Below are 22297 nucleotides of genomic sequence, written 5' to 3' on the forward strand. Positions count from 1 at the left end.
CATGCAGCGGAACTACTACTAAAACTACAACTAGCATGCTAACGACTCCTCATTCTACGGGCCCTATACGATGCTGATCGCCCACTAGGCAACGTTTCTCTGACCCTAAGCCACAAAGGCTAGAAGGATCAAACATCCCTTCTCCCAACCAAACCGTTTATAAGAGATCACATCTCTTACGGTGAATTTTTTACTACCTCGTCAGGCAGCCTCGGGTGGTAGCGAGCCATTCCGAGCTATTGGGACAATCAAGACATCTCCATACTATAGTCATAAGAAAAATGACTTACAATAACTACTTCCTACGAGCGGATTAAACCTCAATACTACTCGTAATAAGATCTACTAGCAAGTACCTACTACACATATGTTAATCGAGCTAATGCAAGATTAACTAACAACAATCAATCATTCAACAATCAAACAACCTAACATGCTTGCTAATAATTTAAATTCGTAATAAAAATTACGAACACCCAAACAATATTCAACATCATGCAACTACCAGAAATAAATCAAGCAAGAATGCGAGATCTATCTAAAATAATCAACCCAAGTATACGTCAAAACATATAACCAGCTAACCATAATTTATGCATAATTTATACTAAGTATAAAAATGCAACCTCATGCCTAACCATCATAAACCCAAAAATAAAACCTAGTCGTGTGCTACTACACTCGCTACGGAACTCACCTTGGCCTTATTGTCGAGAGAATAAAACTCTACCCTTGACCGCCTAATAATTTTGATCCGACCGAGCTATCTCCAACGCGTACTAACGATGGATCTAAGCGTCGGACCGAAAACAAAATTTAGAAAAAATATTCTAAAAAGAATAAAAGACTAAAGGCGGAACTACTTACCGGATTACCCGACTACATCTCTCGACTCGACAAACTTCTACCCGACTCGGACTCCGACAAGCTTCTCGAACTAACTAACGGTTTAAGGTGGATTTTTGGTGTGAGAAATAATGAATGGGATCTCGTGGGTTTATATAGGGTAGGGAAACTTGGGGAGCAAGCTATAGTAACTTGGAGTACAAGCTACGGTTGCTTGGCGTGCAAGCTAAGGAAAAGATAAGGCTTATCCTTATCTTTATCCATGTTTATCCTTATCCGAGCGTGTGGTGCTTCACGCAAAACACACTCCAGCTCGTGGCACAGCTGCTTATGCCACAAGCACGTCTACGACATGGCCTCCACGACCACTCGTTCCATTCGCTCACGGTACACGCTCGTACCGAGAGCTCTCCGACCACCGTTCGCTCACAATGATCATTACCTATTCCACTTCGACAAATCTAAAAATAAATGACTAAGTCATTTAATTACTCCACTAAATCTTTTTGTCTCCGTATCCGATTCCGTTCGATCACCGCTTGCTTGTATCGGCCCAAAATTACTCTTTCTTCGCTAAAATTGATTTCCTCCGATAAAAACTTTCTCCACGTAACATCACTCTTTCATTTTCCTCGGAAAAATTGATCTTTCCATCAACCAATTTCCCGTAAATAAATCTCCTTGGTGAAAGTATGATTTTCGACGATAGCCTTAACTGCCCAATGCTGTAGCCGATTCTAGTCTTCTTCATACTTAGCGTTAACCGATAAATTCTCAATTCACTACTACTCTGATCTTGAACATCTACGGTAAACTTCCTTCAGTCTTCGATCCTTCCGGTAAAGTTTGATGATTTACCCACAGCTTTATTCAATTTTTCTTTCCGAAAAATTTTCTAAGTCACGGTCGAACTTCTACGTTCGCGGCCTTCCGTCTGATTTCTAGTCATAGTCAGGGGTATTACATTCTCCTCCCCTTAAAAGAATTCGTCTCCGAATTCTACTAGATTATGGCTAGTTCCTCTGATCTCCTCTATGCTTTCGGTTGATCATATCTCGTATCGTTGTTCTCTGACTCTCTCCTTGTCTCTCTTCTTTTAAGATCTCCTTTGAGTGTTAGATCATGTCCTGGTGACAAGATCATTCACTCGCTTCGATCCATTTGTTCTTCTTCAATACTTCATGATCTCTCCTAAATACCACTCTCCGTTCAGTCTCTGCTTCAAGTCTTTATCTCCTGATGTAGCCCTACTCATCCCTGATTCTTCTCGTGGTTTGTTTAGTCTCGAGTACTTGATAATTTCCTTTCTTATCAAATAAACTCCGACAATTCTCTTTTCCTTACTTTGGTTGTATCAGACAGCTTCTTCTTGACATCAACTTCTTCTATTATAACCACACTTGACACCAGTCACTTAATTCTCTCTTCATACTTCTTGATTCCACTATTGAAAGTAATCTTCCTCAGATCTATAATTTGGAACAAGAGATTAACTCATTGCGCCAGGACAATTTGACTCTCTTTGAATACTACACTAAGAAGATTACTCTCTGGGTACGACTAGCATGTACTAAGAATCTGATGGAAAATGGTGGATGTCGTTGCTCTCGGGTCTTGAAGATCTTGGATGATCATGAGACCACACGTATCACTCAATTTCTCATGGGATTGAATGATGACTTTGCTAATATCAGAGGACATATCCTTAACATCAAACCTCGACCTAGTCTTTCTGATATGTATAACATGTTAGAGTCTGATGAATTTCAGAGAACAAGAAACGTCAGTCGTTATACTCCTTTTGCCTTCCAGATAAAAGCTCAGGCGAATGCTTATCAACCTAAAAGATCTTTGAAATCTCGAGTTAGTTGTACACATTGTGGTTTGAATGGTCACTCAGTGGATGTTTGCTATAAGATTCATGGTTATCCTCTTGGATGGAAACCTAAAAGTCAAAGAAAAAACCCCCACTCAAAAGTTCTACACACCTAATGCTTCAGCAAATCTTGCTCTCACTGAATCCGTGTTAGAGATTGAACAGACTCTCAGTCTAGAATAGCTTCAGCACTTGGTATCTTATCTCAATTCAAAGCTGCAGCCTCAGAAAAATGGTACTACTGCTAGTAGTTCTACTGCAACACTCACTGAGATACCTTCTACTTCAGCTGTTTTAGGCATCAATCCTATGGCATGTCAAGTCATTGGTACTCTTTTCCCTTCCATCTTTTGTTCATTATCAACAGAGAATTAATCATATTTCTATTCTATATCTGACAAGATAGTGAATATGAATACTTGGGTTATAGATACTGGTGTTACACACCATGTTACATATGATAAAAGTTTGTTTGACACCATGACTTCTATTAAGCAAACTACAGTGAAGCTTGCTAACGGTGTAGGTGTGAGAATTCAGCTGGCCTATTAAGCAAAAATAAATTAATAAATAAAATAAAATTAATGTGTTAGAATGGGTCTAAAGCTACAAAGCTGGCCTGGTTTGTTTTAAAATTGTTGGTTTGATGGACATTTTCGATATCTCCAAAAAGGATTTTGATTAATTGAACCTGAAATTGAAGCTTAGCATCATTCTTTGGTTCGTGTAATTGATAAGAAAACTATATGAATGATAGATGATTTGTAAAATGAAATTTAAGCATGATAGCTGATTCTTAAATATATAATTTAAACAATGGAATTTTTGTTTAGAGAGATTATCATTTAATTTGTACTAGGATTTAACCCATGGTACACCACGGGGCAAATGTTTTATTCATATATATAATAAATATTAAATTTTATGGTTTTTAATTTAGTATTAAAGTTATATAATTTTATATTAATGTTGTAACTAAAAAAAATTAGTGATGATAAAATAATAAAGTATAGATATAACCCATGTTATATTAATCGAAACCCGTCCCGCTATATAACTCGTCTCATGATATTTTAATTAATAATGTTTTATAAATTTAAAATATATCAATAATAATATTTCAAAAATAATAATTGTTTTTTGACTTTAATGTGATGACATTCTTTGTAAATTCTTACTTTACTAACACAAAAGTACTTTAAAAAAGGTAATTCAAATTTTTTAGTATATATAAATTTATTGTTTTGGGTAAAAAATATTATAAATAAATATTTAATTTAATCATAATTTGGGATTGATATACTTGTGTTTTTGACTAACTGTTTTTTCTTTTAATATAGCCTATATTTGGGCATTTTTGTTAACATTATTTGAATTAGCAATATCAACGTAATACATGTACAATTTATTCTTACCAGAAAAAGAACAAAATTTAATAAAAATCAGAAAAGAAAGTTTTAGGGAGTGATAATTATTTTGTACAATTGCAAATTGGAAAAAAGTATATAGAAAAACAAAATTAGAACGCCGGAATAAAAAAATCAGAAAAGAAAGTTTTAGGGAGTGATAATTATTTTGTACAATTGCAAATTAGAAAAAATATATATAGAAAAACAAAATTAGAACGCCGGAATTTAAAAATCAGAAAATAAAGTTTTAGGGAGTGTTTTTTTAAAAAAAAAATTGTGATGGATGGCTTCTACATATGAACTACTATAAGAGAAAGATCATACTCTCCAAAAAGTGATTCAAAATAAAATAAAATCAATTTCGATCTTCTCAAGAAGAGTGATATTGTATTGAACAAACATGATTGGCAAGAAACATAATCAAACATATGAAAAAAAAAAAAAAACATAAAACTAAAACAAATTTTTTTTTTAATGAAGAATTAGGAAAAATTTAAATGATTTTTGTAATTTTTTTCTTTTAGTTTCCTAAATTTTAGTAACAAAATCGATTAATATTTAGATTTGAGAAATTTTTTGTTAAAACATTAAATGCCAATGGCATTGTATTGTAAATAAGTTCCAAGTCCAAGATTTATTTGCTAAAAGTGATTCAAAAATGTATATATAGATTTTACTAAATTTTTTTCGTATATCCTAGAGCAATTCTCAATAATACCATCAACTGAGTTTTAGCAACCATTTCTTATGTGTAACGAGTTTTAGCAAACCATATTTAAATAATACCACTGAATTTAGCCGTTCGTATATAACTTTTCTTTTTCTTCTAAAGTCCGGTAGTTTTTGTTAAAATAGGATAATTACATTTATCATTATCACTTTACCCTTTTGACCTCTAGTAGCTTGGCCTCTAAGTAGTTTGGCCCCTAAGTTTTCATCCCTTATAAATACCTCTTATTTGAGAAGTAGAGGATGCACGCAGAAAATAAGAAACTCAATATTTTAGCATTTTATTCTTTATTATTATAATATTTTAGCATATTTGCTCTCGTTTCTCTCTTCTTCTTCTTTATTATTATAATATTTTAGCATTTTATTCAACACGTTATCAGCACGAGTAAGCTCTCGTGTCCAGAATCAACCAAGCATCCGTCCGATTAAATATTTAAGGTATAGTGAAGGTAATATTTTAAATTATGTTTAAATTTATTTAAAATTTGTTTATTTATAATATTTAAGAAATGGAAGGTTATACCTCCTTCTTGATCCTATGGAAGGCTATGCCTCCTGAAACGGATCATGATCATATGGTAGGCTCTGCCTCCTCAAATCATTATTTTATAATTACATATCCTGAAGATATTTATTGAAAGTTCCTGAAGAACTATACAAAATAAAATATATGAAACAAAAATGTCCAGAAGACATATGAAAACGTTCCAGAAGAACTATATAATAAATTTTGTCCAGAAGACAAATTATAATTATTGTTCTTTTAATTTCGTAATTATATTTTAATTTCATGTTTATAAATTCCATTATGATATCTAAATTGTTAAATTTTTAACTATCTGATTATATATATTTACGATTGATTTTTGGGTTAATATTTTCACCAACGGTCATGAAGAAAATTTTCAAAATTTTACATTTTTCAAACGGCTAGGAACATTATTTATAACGGTTATGAACAATAAATTTCAATCTATAAATACAATCATATTTCATTCATTTCATTTCACTCATTCATCATATATCTCTCTAAAATCTAAGAAAAAAAAATGGTTAATTCATTCTTAGTTTTTGTAATAGGTTTTATTTTTGTTGCTATTTATGGTTTAATTTTTGGAGAATTTTCTCCCGAAGAGTTTTGAATGGTTTCTATTTTACTTTTCTATGTAATTGTGTTTCTTGTAATCGCTTCACTTATGAAAGTACCTTCTATGTTTTAAATTAATTAAATGAAACTTTTAACAATGACATTTGTAATCGTTTGCATATTTAAAATGGTTCAATTTAATTAAATAACATTATCATGCCATTTAAATTACAATTGAAAAACGATTAAATTTATGTTTAATAAATTATTTTATATGTTTACAGTTATCATGTCAAATTTGGCAAAACTCGAGATCACTGCCCTTGATATCTCTGGGAATAATTATATGAGATGGGCCGTTGCAGCAAAGAGGCATTTAAAAGGAAAAAGGCTCATTGACACCATCGATAAATCAAAATCATCCCCCGAAGAGGATAAGGCAAATGCCATGATATTTTTAACCCACCATATCCATGATGGTTTAAAAGATGAATACATCACAAAGAAAGATCCTGCAGATCTTTGGCAAGCACTCGAAGATAGGTTTGATCACCAAAAAATATGTGATCTTACCAAAAGCAAAACATGAGTGGCTGAACCTCCGGTTTCAGGATTTCAAAAGTGTTGCCGAATATAATTCCGCTTTGTTCGGAATTACTTCCAGGATAATGTTATGTGGAGAAAATATAAGTGACTATGATATGATTGAAAAAAACTCTCCAAACATTTCATCCTGGAAATGTACTTCTGCAACAACAATACCGAGCAAAAGGATACACGAAGTATTCTGAACTAATGCAAGTTCTGTTGGTTGCAGAACAAGATAATGAAATTGTGATGTTAAACCATCAATCCCGCCCGACTGGATCAGCTCCATTCTCGGAAGTGAATGTTGCAACATCTAATTATAACAATTACGGACGTAAACGCAATCGAAGTAATGATCGTGGTCATGGACGAGGTGGATATGGACGTGGACAAGGACGTGGACGTGGACACGGAAGAAAATTCGGTCCTAATGATTCCACTAAAAACAACAATAAAAAATTCAAAAGGAACGAAGATGGTCGCGCGATTAAGCAACATGAAAATGCTTGTTACAGATGCGGCATGAAAGGACATTGGTCAAGTACCTGTCGTACGCCGAAACATTTGGCCGATCTGTACCAAAAATCACAAAAAGAAAAAGAAACCAACTTCGTTTATGGTGAACCAGGGCCTTCTTTCGATGGTTTAAACGATGATACATTTCTCGACATTGCCGATTTTATAGTTGATCCTGAAGCCATCAACGATAAACAAAATGAATAAAGCTTCCCGAAGAAGTTTGTGTGACATGATAATTATGTTTATCTTCCTGAAGAAGAAAATAAAAGCTTAATGTTTGTTTTTGTGTGTTTTGTATTTTATCTCTGTTGTAAAATAGTTTTATTGTAATATAAATCGTTTGTTATGATATATTAACATATTTTTTATGAATATTTATAAATTCAGAAAATGTCCAAATTTGAGATGAAGGATGGAGATATATGTCTGGCAGACAGTGCTACAACGCACACAATCCTTAAAGATAAAAAGTATTTCTCCTCCCTAAAAATACAAAATTCCGCCGGAAGCGTTAATACTATATCTGGTAATGCAAAGATTATTATGGGCTCCGGAAGAGCCAGTTTTTCAATGCCGATGGGAACAAAAATTGAAATAAATAATGTATTATATTCCCCTAAATCATTTAGAAATTTGTTAAGTTTCAGTGATATCCGCAGAAATGGATATCACTTAGAAACTATGAATGAAAATGGCATTGAATATCTTTGCATCACAAAAGTTATTTCGAAGAGGAAATGCATATTAGAAAAGCTACCAGCTTTATCCTCCAGAATGTATTCCACAAAAATAAATATGATTGAATCATATATTACTGTAAACCCGAAGTTTACAAATACGTTCAAAATCTGGCATGAACGTTTAGGGCATCCAGGTTCAGTCATGATGCGTAAAATTGTGGAAAATTCAAATGGCCATCCATTGAAAAACCAGAAGATTTTTCAATCAAACGAATTTTCATGTAATGCTTGTTCTCAAGGAAAGTTAATAACTCGGCCATCACCAGCGAAAATTGGGAATGAATCTCCATCATTCTTAGAAAGAATACATGGTGATATATGTGGGCCTATTCACCCACAGTGCGGGCCATTTCGATATTTTATGGTATTAATTGACGCATCCAGCAGATGGTCACATGTGTGTTTATTAAGCACACGAAATTCGGCTTTCGCGAAATTCATTACCCAAATAATCAGGTTGAGAGCACAATTCCCTGATTATACAATAAAGAAAGTAAGACTTGATAATGCTGGTGAGTTTACTTCACAAGTTTTCAATGATTATTGCATGTCATTAGGAATTGATGTTGAACATCCGGTCCCTCATGTTCATACACAAAATGGCATGGTTGAGTCCTTAATTAAACGGCTACAACTTATTGCTAGACCGTTAATAATGAGAACAAGGCTCCCAATTTCAGTATGGGGTCATGCAATCTTGCATGCTGCTGCACTAATTCAAATACGGCCAAGTGCATATCATAAATACTCCCCATTACAATTAGGTTCTGGCCAGAAGCCAGATATATCCCATCTCCGCGTTTTTTGGATGTGCGGTTTATGTACCTATAGCTCCACCACAAAGAACAAAAATGGGACCACAAAGGAGATTGGGAATATATGTCGGATTTACATCACCAAGTATAATTCGGTATCTTGAACCATAAACTGGTGATATGTTTACGGCACGTTTTGCTGATTGCCATTTTAATGAGGGTGAATTCCCAGCATTAGGGGGAGGAATTAAAAAAATTCCAAAAGATATTACATGGTGCACACCATCTTTATTACACCTTGATCCCCCTACGAAACAACATGAACTGGAAGTTCAGAAAATTGTACATTTACAAAATTTGGCAAATCAACTACCAGATGCATTCACTGATACAAGAAGGGTGACAAAATCTTATATACCCGCTGTGAATGTTCCATCTAGAATTGATGTTCCCGAAGAACAAACTGATGGAAAAATAAATGAACCTAAAGTTCAGTTGAAAAGGGGGAGACCAATGGGCTCAAAAGATAAAAATCCCCGGAAGAAAAAGAAATTGGGAGAAGTAAATGAGAAGATTCCTGAAGAGTTGGATACAGAGAAAAGTCCTGAAGACGGAAAAAGTCCTGAAGACGAAAATAATAAAGAAAACCATGAGATTTCCATCAACTATACCCAAAATAGAAAAATATGGGTTAGAAATGAGATAGATGATGATGATGGAATTTTCTCATTCTCTGTATCTAAAGAAATTGATCATGAAAGTGATGATCCAGATCCAAGGTCAATATTGGAATGCCAGAAAAGATCTGATTGGGAGAAGTGGAAAATGGCAATGGAAACTGAATTGGATTCTCTCAATGAAAGAAAAGTTTTTGGACCTATTGTCACAATACCGGAACATGTAAAACCCGTTGGATACAAATGGGTATTTGTTCGAAAAAGGAATGAGAAAAATGAGGTAACAAGATACAAAGCCCGACTTGTTGCCCAAGGATTTTCTCAGAGACCAGGAATTAATTATGAAGAAACATATTCTCCGGTTATGGATGCCAATACATTCAGATTTTTAATGAGCTTAGCGGCTTCCAAAAATCTGGAAATGTATTTAATGGATGTTGTGATAGCATATCTATATGGATCATTAGATAATGATATCTACATGAAAATCCCTGAAGGATTAAAAATGCCTGAAGCATTAAGATCAAAATCTAAAGAAATATGTGCGGTCAAATTACAGCGATCACTTTACGGATTAAAGCAATCCGGACGCATGTGGTATAATCGTTTAAGTGAATATTTATTGAGTAAAGGATATACCAACAATGCGATATGCCCTTGCGTATTTATTAAAAAAATTCCATCGGGATTTGTGATAATTGATGTATATGTTGATGACCTAAATATAATTGGAACTCCAAAGGAGATTGATGATGCACGGACTCATATGAAAGAAGAGTTCGAAATGAAAGATCTTGGAAAGACAAAATTTTGTCTCGGGCTCCAAATTGAGCACTTTCAAGAAGGTATATTTGTGCATCAATCCAATTATACAAAAAGGATTTTAAAACGCTTTAATATGGATAAAGCGAATCCTTTAAGTACTCCAATGGTTAATAGATCTTTAAACGTTGAAAATGATCCATTTCGACCTTGTGAGGATAACGAAGAATTTCTTGGTCCCGAAGTACCTTATATGAGTGCTATTGGTGGACTTATGTATCTTGCAAATTGTACTGGACCAGATATTGCTTTTGCTACTAATTTGCTTGCAAGGTACAATTCATCCCCTACTCGAAGGCATTGGAATGGGATAAAACACATCTTCCGCTATCTTCAAGGTACAATTGATTTGGGATTATATTATCCTAGAAACTCCGAGTTTGGTCTAGTTGGTTTTGCAGATGCAGGGTATCTATCGGACCCTCATAAGTCTAGATCACAAACTGGATATGTTTTTACCATTGGAGGAACTGCAATCTTGTGGCGTTCTCAAAAGCAAACGTTAGTAGCTACTTCATCAAATCACGCAGAGATCATTGCTCTTCATGAAGCGTGTAGAGAATGTGTATGGCTTAGATCTATGACTAACCATATTCAAGAAGCAAGTGGATTAGTCATCAAAAGAGAGCCAACAAGACTATATGAAGATAATGCTGCATGTGTTGCTCAAATCAAAGAAGGCTATATCAAGAGCGACAGAACAAAACATATTCCTCCAAGATTCTTCTCCTACACTCAAGAACTCGAGAAGAATAAGGAAGTCGACGTTCAGTACATTCGTTCAAGTGACAATGCAGCAGATCTATTCACAAAGGCGCTTCCAACTTCTACATTTAGAAAGCATGTTCAAAGTATTGGAATGCGTCATTTACGAGACCTATGAAGTCTTTTCGAGGGGGAGTTCACGTCACTGTACTCTTTTTCCCTTGTCATGGTTTTTATCCCGATGGGTTTTTCCATGATAAGGTTTTTAACGAGGCAGTACGTAACTCGGCAATATGTGATGGAGACTCAAGGGGGAGTATTGTGAACAATTTTTTTAATGAGGCAGTACGCAATAATGTAATTAAGGGGGAGTGTTAAAATAGGATAATTACATTTATCATTATCACTTTACCCTTTTGACCTCTAGTAGCTTGGCCCCTAAGTAGTTTGGCCCCTAAGTTTTCATCCCCTATAAATACCTCTTATTTGAGAAGTAGAGGATGCACGCAAAAAATAAGAAACTCAATAATACAAGTTGCTCTCGTTTCTCTCTTCTTCTTCTTTATTATTATAATATTTTAGCATTTTATTCAACAATAATTACATTTATCATTATCACTTTACCCTTTTGACCTCTAGTAGCTTGGCCCCTAAGTAGTTTGGCCCCTAAGTTTTCATCCCCTATAAATACCTCTTATTTGAGAAGTAGAGGATGCACACAGAAAATAAGAAACTCAATAATACAAGTTGCTCTCGTTTCTCTCTTCTTCTTTATTATTATAATATTTTAGTATTTTATTTAACAGTTTTATTATTTTTTAAAAAAGTTTACATAGTTCTTGCTAGTATTTTCTATCAAATTGATTCGGATACATAGATTTTGGTCAGAACACGAATTAAATTATTATAAATGGTTTTTGATTTCTAAGTGATATCATATCTCTAGTCCACTTTAATATGCCCTATAGCATTTGATGTAACCTTAATAGAAGAAGAGAATGCAAAAGTTGAATCATAAAAAGATTTCAAGATCTTTAATAAACTGGCAAGTAGGAGGAAATAAACCAAAAGCAATGATATACCAAAACAAACATTAAATAACTAATAAGATCATTAATAAACGCATGAAAAGTCATACAGACATACAATAGTCAGACTCAGACATGCATGATAGATTAATAGATATCCTAAAAACATAGATAGAGCGTTAACTTCACATATATAGAGCGTTAACTTCACATTTCAATCTCTACGCAACAAACAGAGTAGGTAAGTCCTAGAGTAGTAGACATGGCATGGTAGATATCCTAAAAACAGGGATGGTTTTTGATGGAGTTAACAACTTCACATTCGATCTCTACCTCCAAAGTACCTTCACGGTCCAAGTAAGCCCCCTGAATTTTATCTAAAGACATGGATTGGGTCTTACCCCACGCTTTGTTCGAGTTCAAGAGCCAACTTTTAACTACAAAAACAAGAAATCTATGTTAAGTACATTAGTTATAAACTTAAAACCACTAGTTTATAGTCAAAGGAGCAGGACATTTGACATTATAAGTTAAGAGCGCCTATTGAAAATGTCTAATTTATCCCATTCATCAGCGCTGACAATAAACATTGCGAGATAATAACATGAATATTTTTCGACTTACGCCATACTGATAGGTGATTGGATCCACGCGGGTCTAGAACCTTCAGGTTTACTCGCACGAAAATCAGCTCACCCTTCAATAAAGTATCATTGTCAGTTAAATGCAAATGCTGGGATAACTCGCCATCTGCTCTAGAGTCCCCCTTTGGATACAAAGTTAGAGTCCTGTAGTAAGACATTAACATCCACTTGTTAGCTAGTTAACACTAATGTACACACATACAACAATAAATCAGAAAAGGAAACTTCTGATAAACTCACCAATCCTTTTCTCCCATGTGAAAGGTTTTCGAAACGCAATCATTCTGTCTGAGAAGAGAGAAATCACGAATAGTCCAAGAGAATTTGTGAAAAGGGAGATCTTCACCAAAGGAGTCGGGTCGTGAAACAATCTTCACATGAGCTCCAAACTCATGTAGTTCTCCGTACAAGATAAATCCCTTTGCACGGTCTTTGAGTGCTTCAATCGAAAGAGCTTGTGACAATCCCCAAACCGTTTTTGAAGAATTGAAACGCTTTACTTCAACATCTACAATGTTAACATGTATATACACATATCACTGATTCATTCCCATATATATATGCATACGAGAGAAAGAGAGAGATAATAAGGGTATGAACATACGAACCTTGAATAGAGAGGTACTTCTTCTCTTCCTCGCTAAAGACAAAGAAAGTGAGACGAAGAAGGAGAGAGAGCTTTGAGCCTTTGAGGGATTCTGTGAGTGACTTGTAGGGTTTAGATACTATTTTTATATGACGGGCCTAAAGCTACAAGATTGGCCCAGCTCGTTTTTTTTAATCTTTCTTCTGTTTCACTACGGTGGCCTTTTAATTGTTTTAATCTTTTTGAATTTTTTTTTATAATAAAAGATTGATTCTTAACAGATTTCCAAAAGATAGGAAATGGGAAAAATGAGTTTATCATAAAATTATTACTTTTATTCCCATTGGGTTTTTTTTTTTTTTTGAAGTACTCTATTGGATATTTTAATATTTTGATAAAATATACTTTAAGAGCTACTTAATACTTACTAAATGTTGATTAAATATTTAATTGAGATCTGATTAAACTGGTTATTGCAAATAGATTTATTAAGTTTATATTCAAAAAAAGTTAATTATAATGGTTGTGTTATAATTTTCCATTTTAAAAATAATACATGTTGTACGTAATGAATAATCTGATGAAAAACACTTAAAAAGTCTACCATGAATTATCTATACTATTAGTCAAATTTAAACTATAAAACATCTCTACAATAATTAATTGAGAAGTAGAAACGCACCACATTCAAAGTTAGGGCATTGGAGGCCTGTGATTAAAAGTTGGAATGATTTGTCCTAAACACCCTTAATGAATTGTTCTTCTCGAAATTTCTTCTTCTTCGAAATTAGGGGTATATAAGTCTAATCGTGTGTTGATCTCTATAATAATGTCCTAAACATCCTCGATTTCGAAAATTTTTGTTCTTAATTGTTAAGGGTATATAAGTCTAATCGTGTTTTGAGATGATTAGTCTTAATCACCCTTAATTTTTTTTATTTTATAGTGTAATCGTTGGGGATACGGATGTCATAATGTCTCGACTTTAATGATTATGGAATCTTAGCTTAAATTTATTTGTTAATTTTTTGGATAATTCTATATCTTAGTAGTTAAAATTCGTTTTTGTTAGTTTTCTGATTTAGTTTCTAATTAAAAAGTTAAATTTCTTAAGATAATGATTGATGTTTGCCCTAATCTTAAAGCTATATATATGGTTGATCGGCCAGAGAATTATGTATTATTTTTTTTCTGTGGCCATTAGATAGTTTTCACCGTTATGGTTTTTTTATACATCAACGATTATGATGAATCAAGTTGTTTGTCATGCAAATATTGTTTTCATTCACCTTTAGAGGTTGTGTGCATATTGTTTGTGTTGTTTGTTTTATTTTTTTTGCATTATTCGTTGATTTATTGTTTTGCTGATTTGTTTTTTTTGGTGTGTGTTTCAGTTTTGTATAACGTGGGAGGTTCCATCGACAAAGCGCTCCGACGAAGGTGGTGTTGACGAGCAAAGAACGAGGTTTGGGAAGGTACTTCTATAGTTTTAGTTTGTATATTTTTATATTTATTTACCTATATAAATTTATGTGTTTCTTCCTGTTATCGTATATATTTTTTATGCGATTTTATTGCGTATTAGTTGTCCCTGCATTCATAATTTCTTTCAGCATATATTTTTGATTTTTATTATGTTTTTTTACCTCTCAGGTTACAATGAGATGTGGGCATACGATCATCAAAGCGTGTTTGTTTAATCGTACAAAAAGTCAGTCTCTAATCTAAACTATATTTTGTATTTTATCATGAATTTACATGCTTTTCTTTTTGATTGCTAGAAACCCTAACGTATATTTACTTTCTAAAACACAGAAATCTGTTTTGAAGCTCACGAAAAACAGAGGTTGCTCTCTCTAATGTCATTATCGTGCAAGTTATCGTCTCTGGTGGCTCTCTAAATCGACATCGATGTCGAGATTGCAAAGTCTATCGTGATAAAATTGTAAAATAGAGAGTTTCTTATGACTTTATCGTGCTGATTTGGTGTTTTTTGACTAGATCTTCGATTTGGATATATGTTCGTTTATGCTAATTTTTGGTTTGATTTGGCAAATTTAGATCTGCTTCGATTGCAGTACGAAGGATCCGACTTGGGTATATAGGTGTTTTACCTGGAGGAAAGGTAATTCCAACGAATAGACAGACAAGAAGAGCACTGAGTAATATAAACAAGAACATCATCGGAGCTCCTGTTTATCCTTCTGCTGTCAACAAGAGACCATTCACCAAGTAATTACTTATTACCTTCTTCTTTGAATGATCCTTTATTTGTAAAGTTGTATACACTTATCTTACGAACCAATTGTTTTCTCAGGAAGAATGGGATATGTAACAAGAAGATTCCACTCCATTGCATCGTCTGGTTACTAGGTCGGTAAATTTCAATTGATTTCTGCTTCAATGTCACAATTGTATTATGAGTTTGGTTAGGAGCTATAATTCTTGATTTAACTTTAGGAAATTTGCTGCTCAGTTAGCTGAGAACAATCCCCAAATTCACAAGGAGGTAACTTTATATTGACACAAATTGAATTTGGTAATTAAAAACATGACATGGTTTAGGTTGTCTAATCTCAAGTGTTTTTTTTTTTGTGGTTAGGAAACCAAGAAACCAGACTTGATTTCGAACGAAACATTAGATAGAATCATAATAGATGTGGAAGAAGGAGACTTTATTGAACCAATGTTTGTTCAACACACTGAAGCCATGCTTGAAGAGATTGACCGAATGGTAAGGTTAACAATTTAAGCCACTCTTTTTTTTTGTTGGTTACTCGGATGAAGATATATGTTGTCTTTTATCTGCAGGAAGGAATTGAAATGGAAGATTCAAATGATATTGATGTTGAAGTAGAAGAGTCTGTGATGGATATAGACAGCTGTGACAAGAACAATCCTCTAGTTGTAGTTGAATACATTGATGACATATATTGCTTCTACAAGAAAAATATTGGTTACATATGGGATTTTCATGTTCTTGCAAGCATTGGATCAGATTCTAAAGGTAAAAATCATTTATGCTTTTTCTATTTCTTTTTTTTCCGTGGGAGTTAATAGAGAGAGAGAAGAAGAAGAGCATTGAGGATTTTAATGTAGAAAGATATTTGTAGAAGACATCTTTCAAGAGAAAGGATAGGATGTGTTTGGGTGTTTATGAGCATGTTTGACTTCAGACATGGTGGATCTAACCAGAAGCTTTTGATGGATAAGAAACGTGGAAGCAAAAGAATCATAGGTTTTTCTTCTTTTCTCTTTTGGGTATTGGAATGTGTCTGAACCAAAAAAGATTCTCACGTTGTTGGTTTGATGAAACAATGCAGGTAATAATGGAATGTTTGAGACTAAGGTTGAGAAGCAGCTTACTTGTGACTGTGAGGTCTTTGTTAAGTTTTTGTTGGATTTAAGAATCAAACTTGCTTTTGTTGTGTAAAATGGTTTTGTGAGAAATGAAAAACTAAAGTAGATTGTTTTGTCTCTGGAAAGTGAAGCTGAAATGCAGAGTGTCAAGATACTAAGATGAGATTGATGAGAAGTCTAAGAAAGGTAAGAGATGTTTGTGTATTCAGCATTTTATATAAGACTCTGATGTTTGTTATGTATTGTCTAATCAAAAACCAGTTTTCAGACAACTTTACAATTGCTCTGTTTCATTACGATGGGATAGCAAGTGAGTGGAATGACGAGTTTGAGTGGAGCTAAATTTGATTCAATCTGAATGTAAGGTTGTGGCGGAGACGTTTTCAGATTTGACGTTTTCAGATTTCAAATATATATAGAACTAATTCTGTTTTTGGTGAATCAGGTTAATGTTCTTAAACCAAACCACAAATCAAAGAGATATTGAGTCTGAGATCGAGGTGAGTCAAGAAGGCAAAGTAAGGGAATTGTCATGGATAATGTTAACTCTAGATTAAAGGTGTCTTCCCGTCAGATTTTTTTCTCCCTAAACACTGTGAATATCAAATTAGACTAGATAATCACAATACATCTCTTCTTTTTCTCCTTTGTATTCTGGATACTAATTCCTCAGGTTCAAGGAAAAGCCGAACGCATTATCACAACCCTTAAATTCGAAAAAGAAGAAGGAGACATCACTCAACAAGGAAAAGATACTAACTCTTCAACTAAAGGAAGAGTTAGCAGAGATAGAGACACGAAATACAGAGTTGTACAAGGTAACAATATTATTACATTCATGAATCTCTCTTGCATTTGATCTACCAGAACACAATCATGCTATTGGTCTTTTGCAAATTTGTTCAGATTGGATGTGGTGAAGAAGGAGAACACATTTGCATGGCTTATAAAAAGAACCATTGGGTCTCATCTCTCCAATCATGTTGAGGAGTAATCAACGACGGTGGATTGAGGCGTACACGGCGGTGGCACTACCAGAGAGGTTAACTGTTAAATTTTCTAAATTCTACTCTTTTAATCTCTCAATCAAATTATCAGTAGTGGCTACATGTAATGGAGACTTAAAACGAAGGATTCAAAAGGTAAAGATTGTCCGATGCATTAATGGTTTTGTTTATATCCATGGTTGGGGTCTTTGGATATTCTTAACTCTTTTTCTTTTGTTAGTTTGCAGATTCCTGGTGTGCCGATTATGTATGTGATGACTTACGGCTATCCTGAATTCTAGAAGCTTTGGTAACAAGATCTGTGGGATAACAATTATAGAAGGGAAAGTCATGCTAATAACGTGCTGCTCTCTTTTCTTTTGGTGAGTTTCTTCAACATTTTTTTGATTTTAATTTGAAAGATGTGAGAGGTAGGTGATGTAGGTTATAGGTTTGATTTCCCCAGACGAATCCCATATCTCAGGTTTTGATTTTATCAATGTGGAAAAAGTGATAGTAATTATTTCTCATTCTTTATAGCAATTCACTTTGGTAAGCAAAAGCAAAGTGAAGCATCTGAGTATTCCACCACAAGTGACATTGTAGATTGTCTGGATTCTTCTACTGATCACTATTACTCTCCACAGATTTTGGAGACATCTATATACAAAGATTTAAGAATGATTAGATGCTTTTGCTTAAAAGGATCTGATTCGGTTTCTCATACTCTGTCTCAGTTTCTCAGCTTTCTTAATATCTCAACAAGAGGATATGAAAAGTGTTACTTTGTTAATTTCTCTTTTTTTTGCTCTCGCCTTTCTTTCTTAGTTTTTGTCTAACAAGCTTTTTCTCCTTGATTGTTTTCCGTTTTCTGATGAGACTTTGTTTTGTTCATGGGTTTCAGATTATACTTGTGAGCAGATGCAACAGGTGGCAGAGATGGTGAGAATAAGATAGCTCGAATGAGAGTCTTGGAGATGACAATGTTCAGCATAATCATCACATGAAGAGCTTACCATTGGTCCGTACCCCAGGCATACGTCGTCTTTGAAGGTTCTAGAACATTCTAACTATAAAAAGATAACTAGAATATTTATTTTAGAATCTGTCAATGATGAAATTTTATTAGTGACTTTGATCCCTTTGATTTCGTTATATTTGGAATTGGAAGTTTAATCGTATATCACCATTTGAATCAATTAAGATATTCCCACAATTATGTTTTCTAGATATGATGAGTAGGTGCTTCCAGATGAAGGTAAGAAAAGTTTAAACTTTCGTACTGATCTTTAAACTTCTTTTGTGGCCTTTGTTGTTAATTTTGGTACCTTCTTCAAATCCAATTCTGTTTTTTTTCTATGAACCTTCGATCACATATGATCGTTGGCTTTTGCAGAAACTAATTGTTCCTGTTGACCTTTGGAAAGCAATCAGAGACAGACAATTTGTCAATATTTTATCTTCCATTGTGGTTTTTGATCTCTGTTTGTTGTTGTAGACAAGGGAATCACCACTAACTCAAGGATCGATAACACATCTATATGATCTTTTGGTGAATGGTAACAGTCTCCAAATTCTCTAACACATTCTCCAAAACCATTTTCAATATCAATATCATAATCTCTGTTTCTTGTGGTTTTTGATCTTTGTTTGTTATTATAGAGGTGAAAATATATTTGCTTCTAAGTATTCAAAAGAAACAACAATTCTCCTATTGGATCTGATTTTTACTATATATAAATCACACATCTGTTTGCTATTGCTGAGAATATTCACACATGTGTTTCTTAGGAGATTTGGAAATATAGATAAGACTAGAGATGTATGAGCCTTTTCCTTGATTGAGTTTGAATCTCTTTGGATTAAAACCGGAAAATTTATCTATAAAATTATGACAGTATGAGTTTTGGAACTTAGAAAGAGTAATGGGCTTCCATATATCAATGTTTCTTCTCTAGATACTCTTTAACAGTTGTTTTGGGTCTTTAAAAAGTATATACTTGCTATGATTTGTGCAGGTAGCTCGGAATCTTGGAAAAAGTCTGCGTACATTTCATCCAACGATTAGAGAGCAGACTTTTGTTTTTTTTTTATCTCAAGACTTTAAGAAAAAAATGAGGTTAGTTTGTATATTGGCCAACTATTTTTGATTGTTTGGAAAAACTTTGCGTACATATCAGCTAACGATTAGAGAGCACAGGTTTGTTTTTTTTATCTTAACACTTTGAGCATGGTGGTAGCAGTCTCTGCCTTTTGGATTGCTCTTTTGCAGGCTGCAGTTATTTCGCGAAGCAGTACATGGTTGGTGAGTAATGAGTTTGTCATTTTCATTTTTGCTTATTACTATTCTCAATTAGCCCATATGAATAATGTATTTCTTTGCACCAGCTACCGATATACTTTGTAGTGTCCCTGGGATGCTATGGTCTATTAATAGTTTGAATTAGTCTAATGCAGTTCCTACCTGTCCTACAGATGCATTCTCTTGCAGCATGGACTTTCTTTACCCTTTTCTTAAGAGCAGTTCTCTTGCAGCATGTACTTAACCTTTTTCTTTCGTTGTTAACCTTGAATTCTCAAAGCTTATTAGGGTATAATTTAGTTCTTTGCAGAATATTACAGAGGCAAGCTAAGAGACTTCTTAAGCGTTAATAGAGCATTAACCTCTCACCTACCTAACAATTGTATTATAATATTGTATGTGGGAGATGTACTTTGAGAAATCAGGGTTAGCAATTGGAATTTTTAGGGCTTTAAATATGAGCTGAACAAGAAACTCTTCAAACACATTAATTTGTGTCGATAGTTGCATTTGTTTCTGTCTGAAACTCTGGTAATAATAATAAAAACATGCATGGTATGTAGATATATTCGTCCATTGAAATAAAAAGCACAGTACTCTTTTTCACTTGAACGGATTGTAAATAGCGTCATCATTTTATATATGTGCATTACATTTAAAATAACCACTTCAAATTGTACAATATTATTACTAAATTAATATAAAATATACATGATGTTAATACGTTTTCTCCGGGTCTTCATATATGTAGAACGTTTATTTATGTTATCTACGTGCCTAACACTTAATCGGGACCTAAAACACTTAATATGATATGCATACTGTTTTATCTTTGTAATCAAAAATTTCCCATAAACACTTATCCCACATTAATTTATACTATCAATTACTTGCCCCTACAATTTATACACAAAATTCAACTTTACCACTATATTCCTAATCAAAAATATTTTACTCAATACTACAATGAAATTCTTAAACACAAACTATATACATAGATACAAATATCTCTTACATATTAACAAAAGATTACACATGTGAATGTTTGTGTATTGCTTTATCTTTGTAATCAAAATATTCCCACAAACCCTTATCCCACATTAATCTATACTATCAATTACTTGCCTTGGAATTTATACAACAGATTTAACTCTACTACTATATTCCTAATCAAAAATATTATATTCAATACTACAATAAAATTCGTGTCAAACAAACTATATACATAGATACAAATATCTCTTACATATTAAGAAAACATTCCACCCGGGCGAAGCGCACCTGTTGATAAACGTAGAAATTATTTTCGAATTTATGAGTTTATAACTATGATAAAAAAAAAACAAGAAGAGCAAAAATGATGATTTTATGCAGCCTCATAAAAAAGCTCTTGATAAACGTAGAAATTATTTGTTGATGGTGAGTTTGGCTATAACCAGGATAACAAAAGAAAGAGAGCAAAATTAATGATTTTCTCCTGTTTGACGAAAGAGCTCTTGATAAATGTATAAATCATTTGCTAATTGAAGAGTTTTGCTATAACCATTATAACGAAAAACAATGAACAAAATTGACAGTTTTCTACAACTTTATAAAAATGTCCTTGACAACCTTAAATATCATTTGCTGGTTGATGAGTTTGGTTATAACCATGATATAAAAAAAAGAAGTTGATGGGTTTCTGCAATGTAATGAAAGAGCCCTTGATAAACGTAAAAATTATTTGCTGATTAATTAGTGTGGCTATAACCATGATAACAAAACAAGAGAACCAGAATTGACGGCTCCGATGAAAGAGAACTTGATAAATAGAAATCATTTGCAGGTTGACGAGTTTGGCTGTAACAATAAAAACAAAAAAACAATGAACAAAATTGACGGTTTTCTGCAAGCTCATGAAAAAGAACTTGATAAACGTAAAAATTATTTGCTCATTGATGTGTTTGGCTATAACCATGATAACAAAACAAGAGAAGAAGAATTGACGGTTTTCTATAATCTAATGAAAGAGATCTTAATAAACCTAGAAATTATTTGCTGATTGATGCGTTTGGCTATAACAATAATAACAAAAACTGAGCAAAATTGACGGTTTCTGCATCCTCACGAAAAAACTATTGACAAACGTAGAAATCATTTGCTAATTATGAGTTTGACTATAACCATGATAACAAAAAAAGAGGAGAAGATTTGATTGTTTTTCCGTAGTCTCATGAAAGAGCTCTTGATAAACGTAGAAATCGTTTGCTGATTGAAACGTTTTGCTATAACCATTATAACGAAAAAATGAGCAAAATTGATAAGTTTCTACAACATGATAAAAGAGCTCTTGATAAACGTAGAAAACATTTGCTGTTTGATGAGATATGATATAACCATGATAACAAAAAATGAGTGAAACTAACGATTTTTTTACAGCCTAATGAAACACCTGTTGATAAACGTAAAAATTATTTTCTGATTTATTAGTTTATAACTATGATAAAAAAAAAAAACAAGAAGAGCAAAAATGTGGTTTTATGCAGCCTCATGAAAAAGTTCTTGATAAATGTAGAAATCATTTGTTGATGGTGAGTTTGGCTATAACCGGGATAACAAAAAAAAAGAACAAAATTGACGATTTTTTTTTGTTTGA

The 22297-nt window shown here is 33.3% G+C and overlaps 1 protein-coding gene and 3 long non-coding RNA genes across 23 annotated transcripts; 2 read left to right on the forward strand and 2 right to left on the reverse strand.

The window, feature by feature from the left end:
- Positions 1–585: 585 nt before the first annotated feature.
- LOC110230965 lies at positions 586–1700 on the reverse strand. The gene is made up of 2 exons (XR_002334059.1): positions 868–1700; positions 586–791 (listed from the first exon to the last, which is right to left on the reverse strand). It is a non-coding gene; the product is annotated as an uncharacterized LOC110230965 (long non-coding RNA).
- A 10135-nt stretch (positions 1701–11835) lies between these two features.
- Positions 11836–14322, reverse strand: LOC9324384 (MATH domain-containing protein At5g43560). The gene is made up of 5 exons (XM_021035171.1): positions 14304–14322; positions 13037–13126; positions 12669–12936; positions 12409–12572; positions 11836–12221 (listed from the first exon to the last, which is right to left on the reverse strand). Exons 1-5 carry the CDS (start codon positions 14320–14322, stop codon positions 12064–12066), a joined length of 699 nt encoding a protein of 232 aa, XP_020890830.1. The 3' UTR covers positions 11836–12063.
- A 552-nt stretch (positions 14323–14874) lies between these two features.
- Positions 14875–15380, forward strand: LOC9324385. The gene is made up of 3 exons (XR_002334044.1): positions 14875–14959; positions 15076–15246; positions 15332–15380. It is a non-coding gene; the product is annotated as an uncharacterized LOC9324385 (long non-coding RNA).
- A 546-nt stretch (positions 15381–15926) lies between these two features.
- On the forward strand, positions 15927–20134 carry LOC9322887. 20 transcript variants are annotated; one of them, XR_002334025.1, is made up of 11 exons: positions 15927–16252; positions 16338–16393; positions 16501–16734; positions 16820–16874; positions 17048–17192; positions 17281–17516; positions 17602–17743; positions 18265–18413; positions 18859–18919; positions 19379–19665; positions 19749–20134. It is a non-coding gene; the product is annotated as an uncharacterized LOC9322887 (long non-coding RNA). The 20 variants fall into 20 exon arrangements; XR_002334032.1 differs by having other exon boundaries at positions 19836–20134; XR_002334020.1 differs by having other exon boundaries at positions 19379–19479; positions 19561–19812.
- Positions 20135–22297: the final 2163 nt, after the last annotated feature.

The sequence above is a fragment of the Arabidopsis lyrata genome (assembly GCF_000004255.2).
Source record: "Arabidopsis lyrata subsp. lyrata unplaced genomic scaffold ARALYscaffold_2, whole genome shotgun sequence".
Taxonomy (NCBI): domain Eukaryota; kingdom Viridiplantae; phylum Streptophyta; class Magnoliopsida; order Brassicales; family Brassicaceae; genus Arabidopsis; species Arabidopsis lyrata.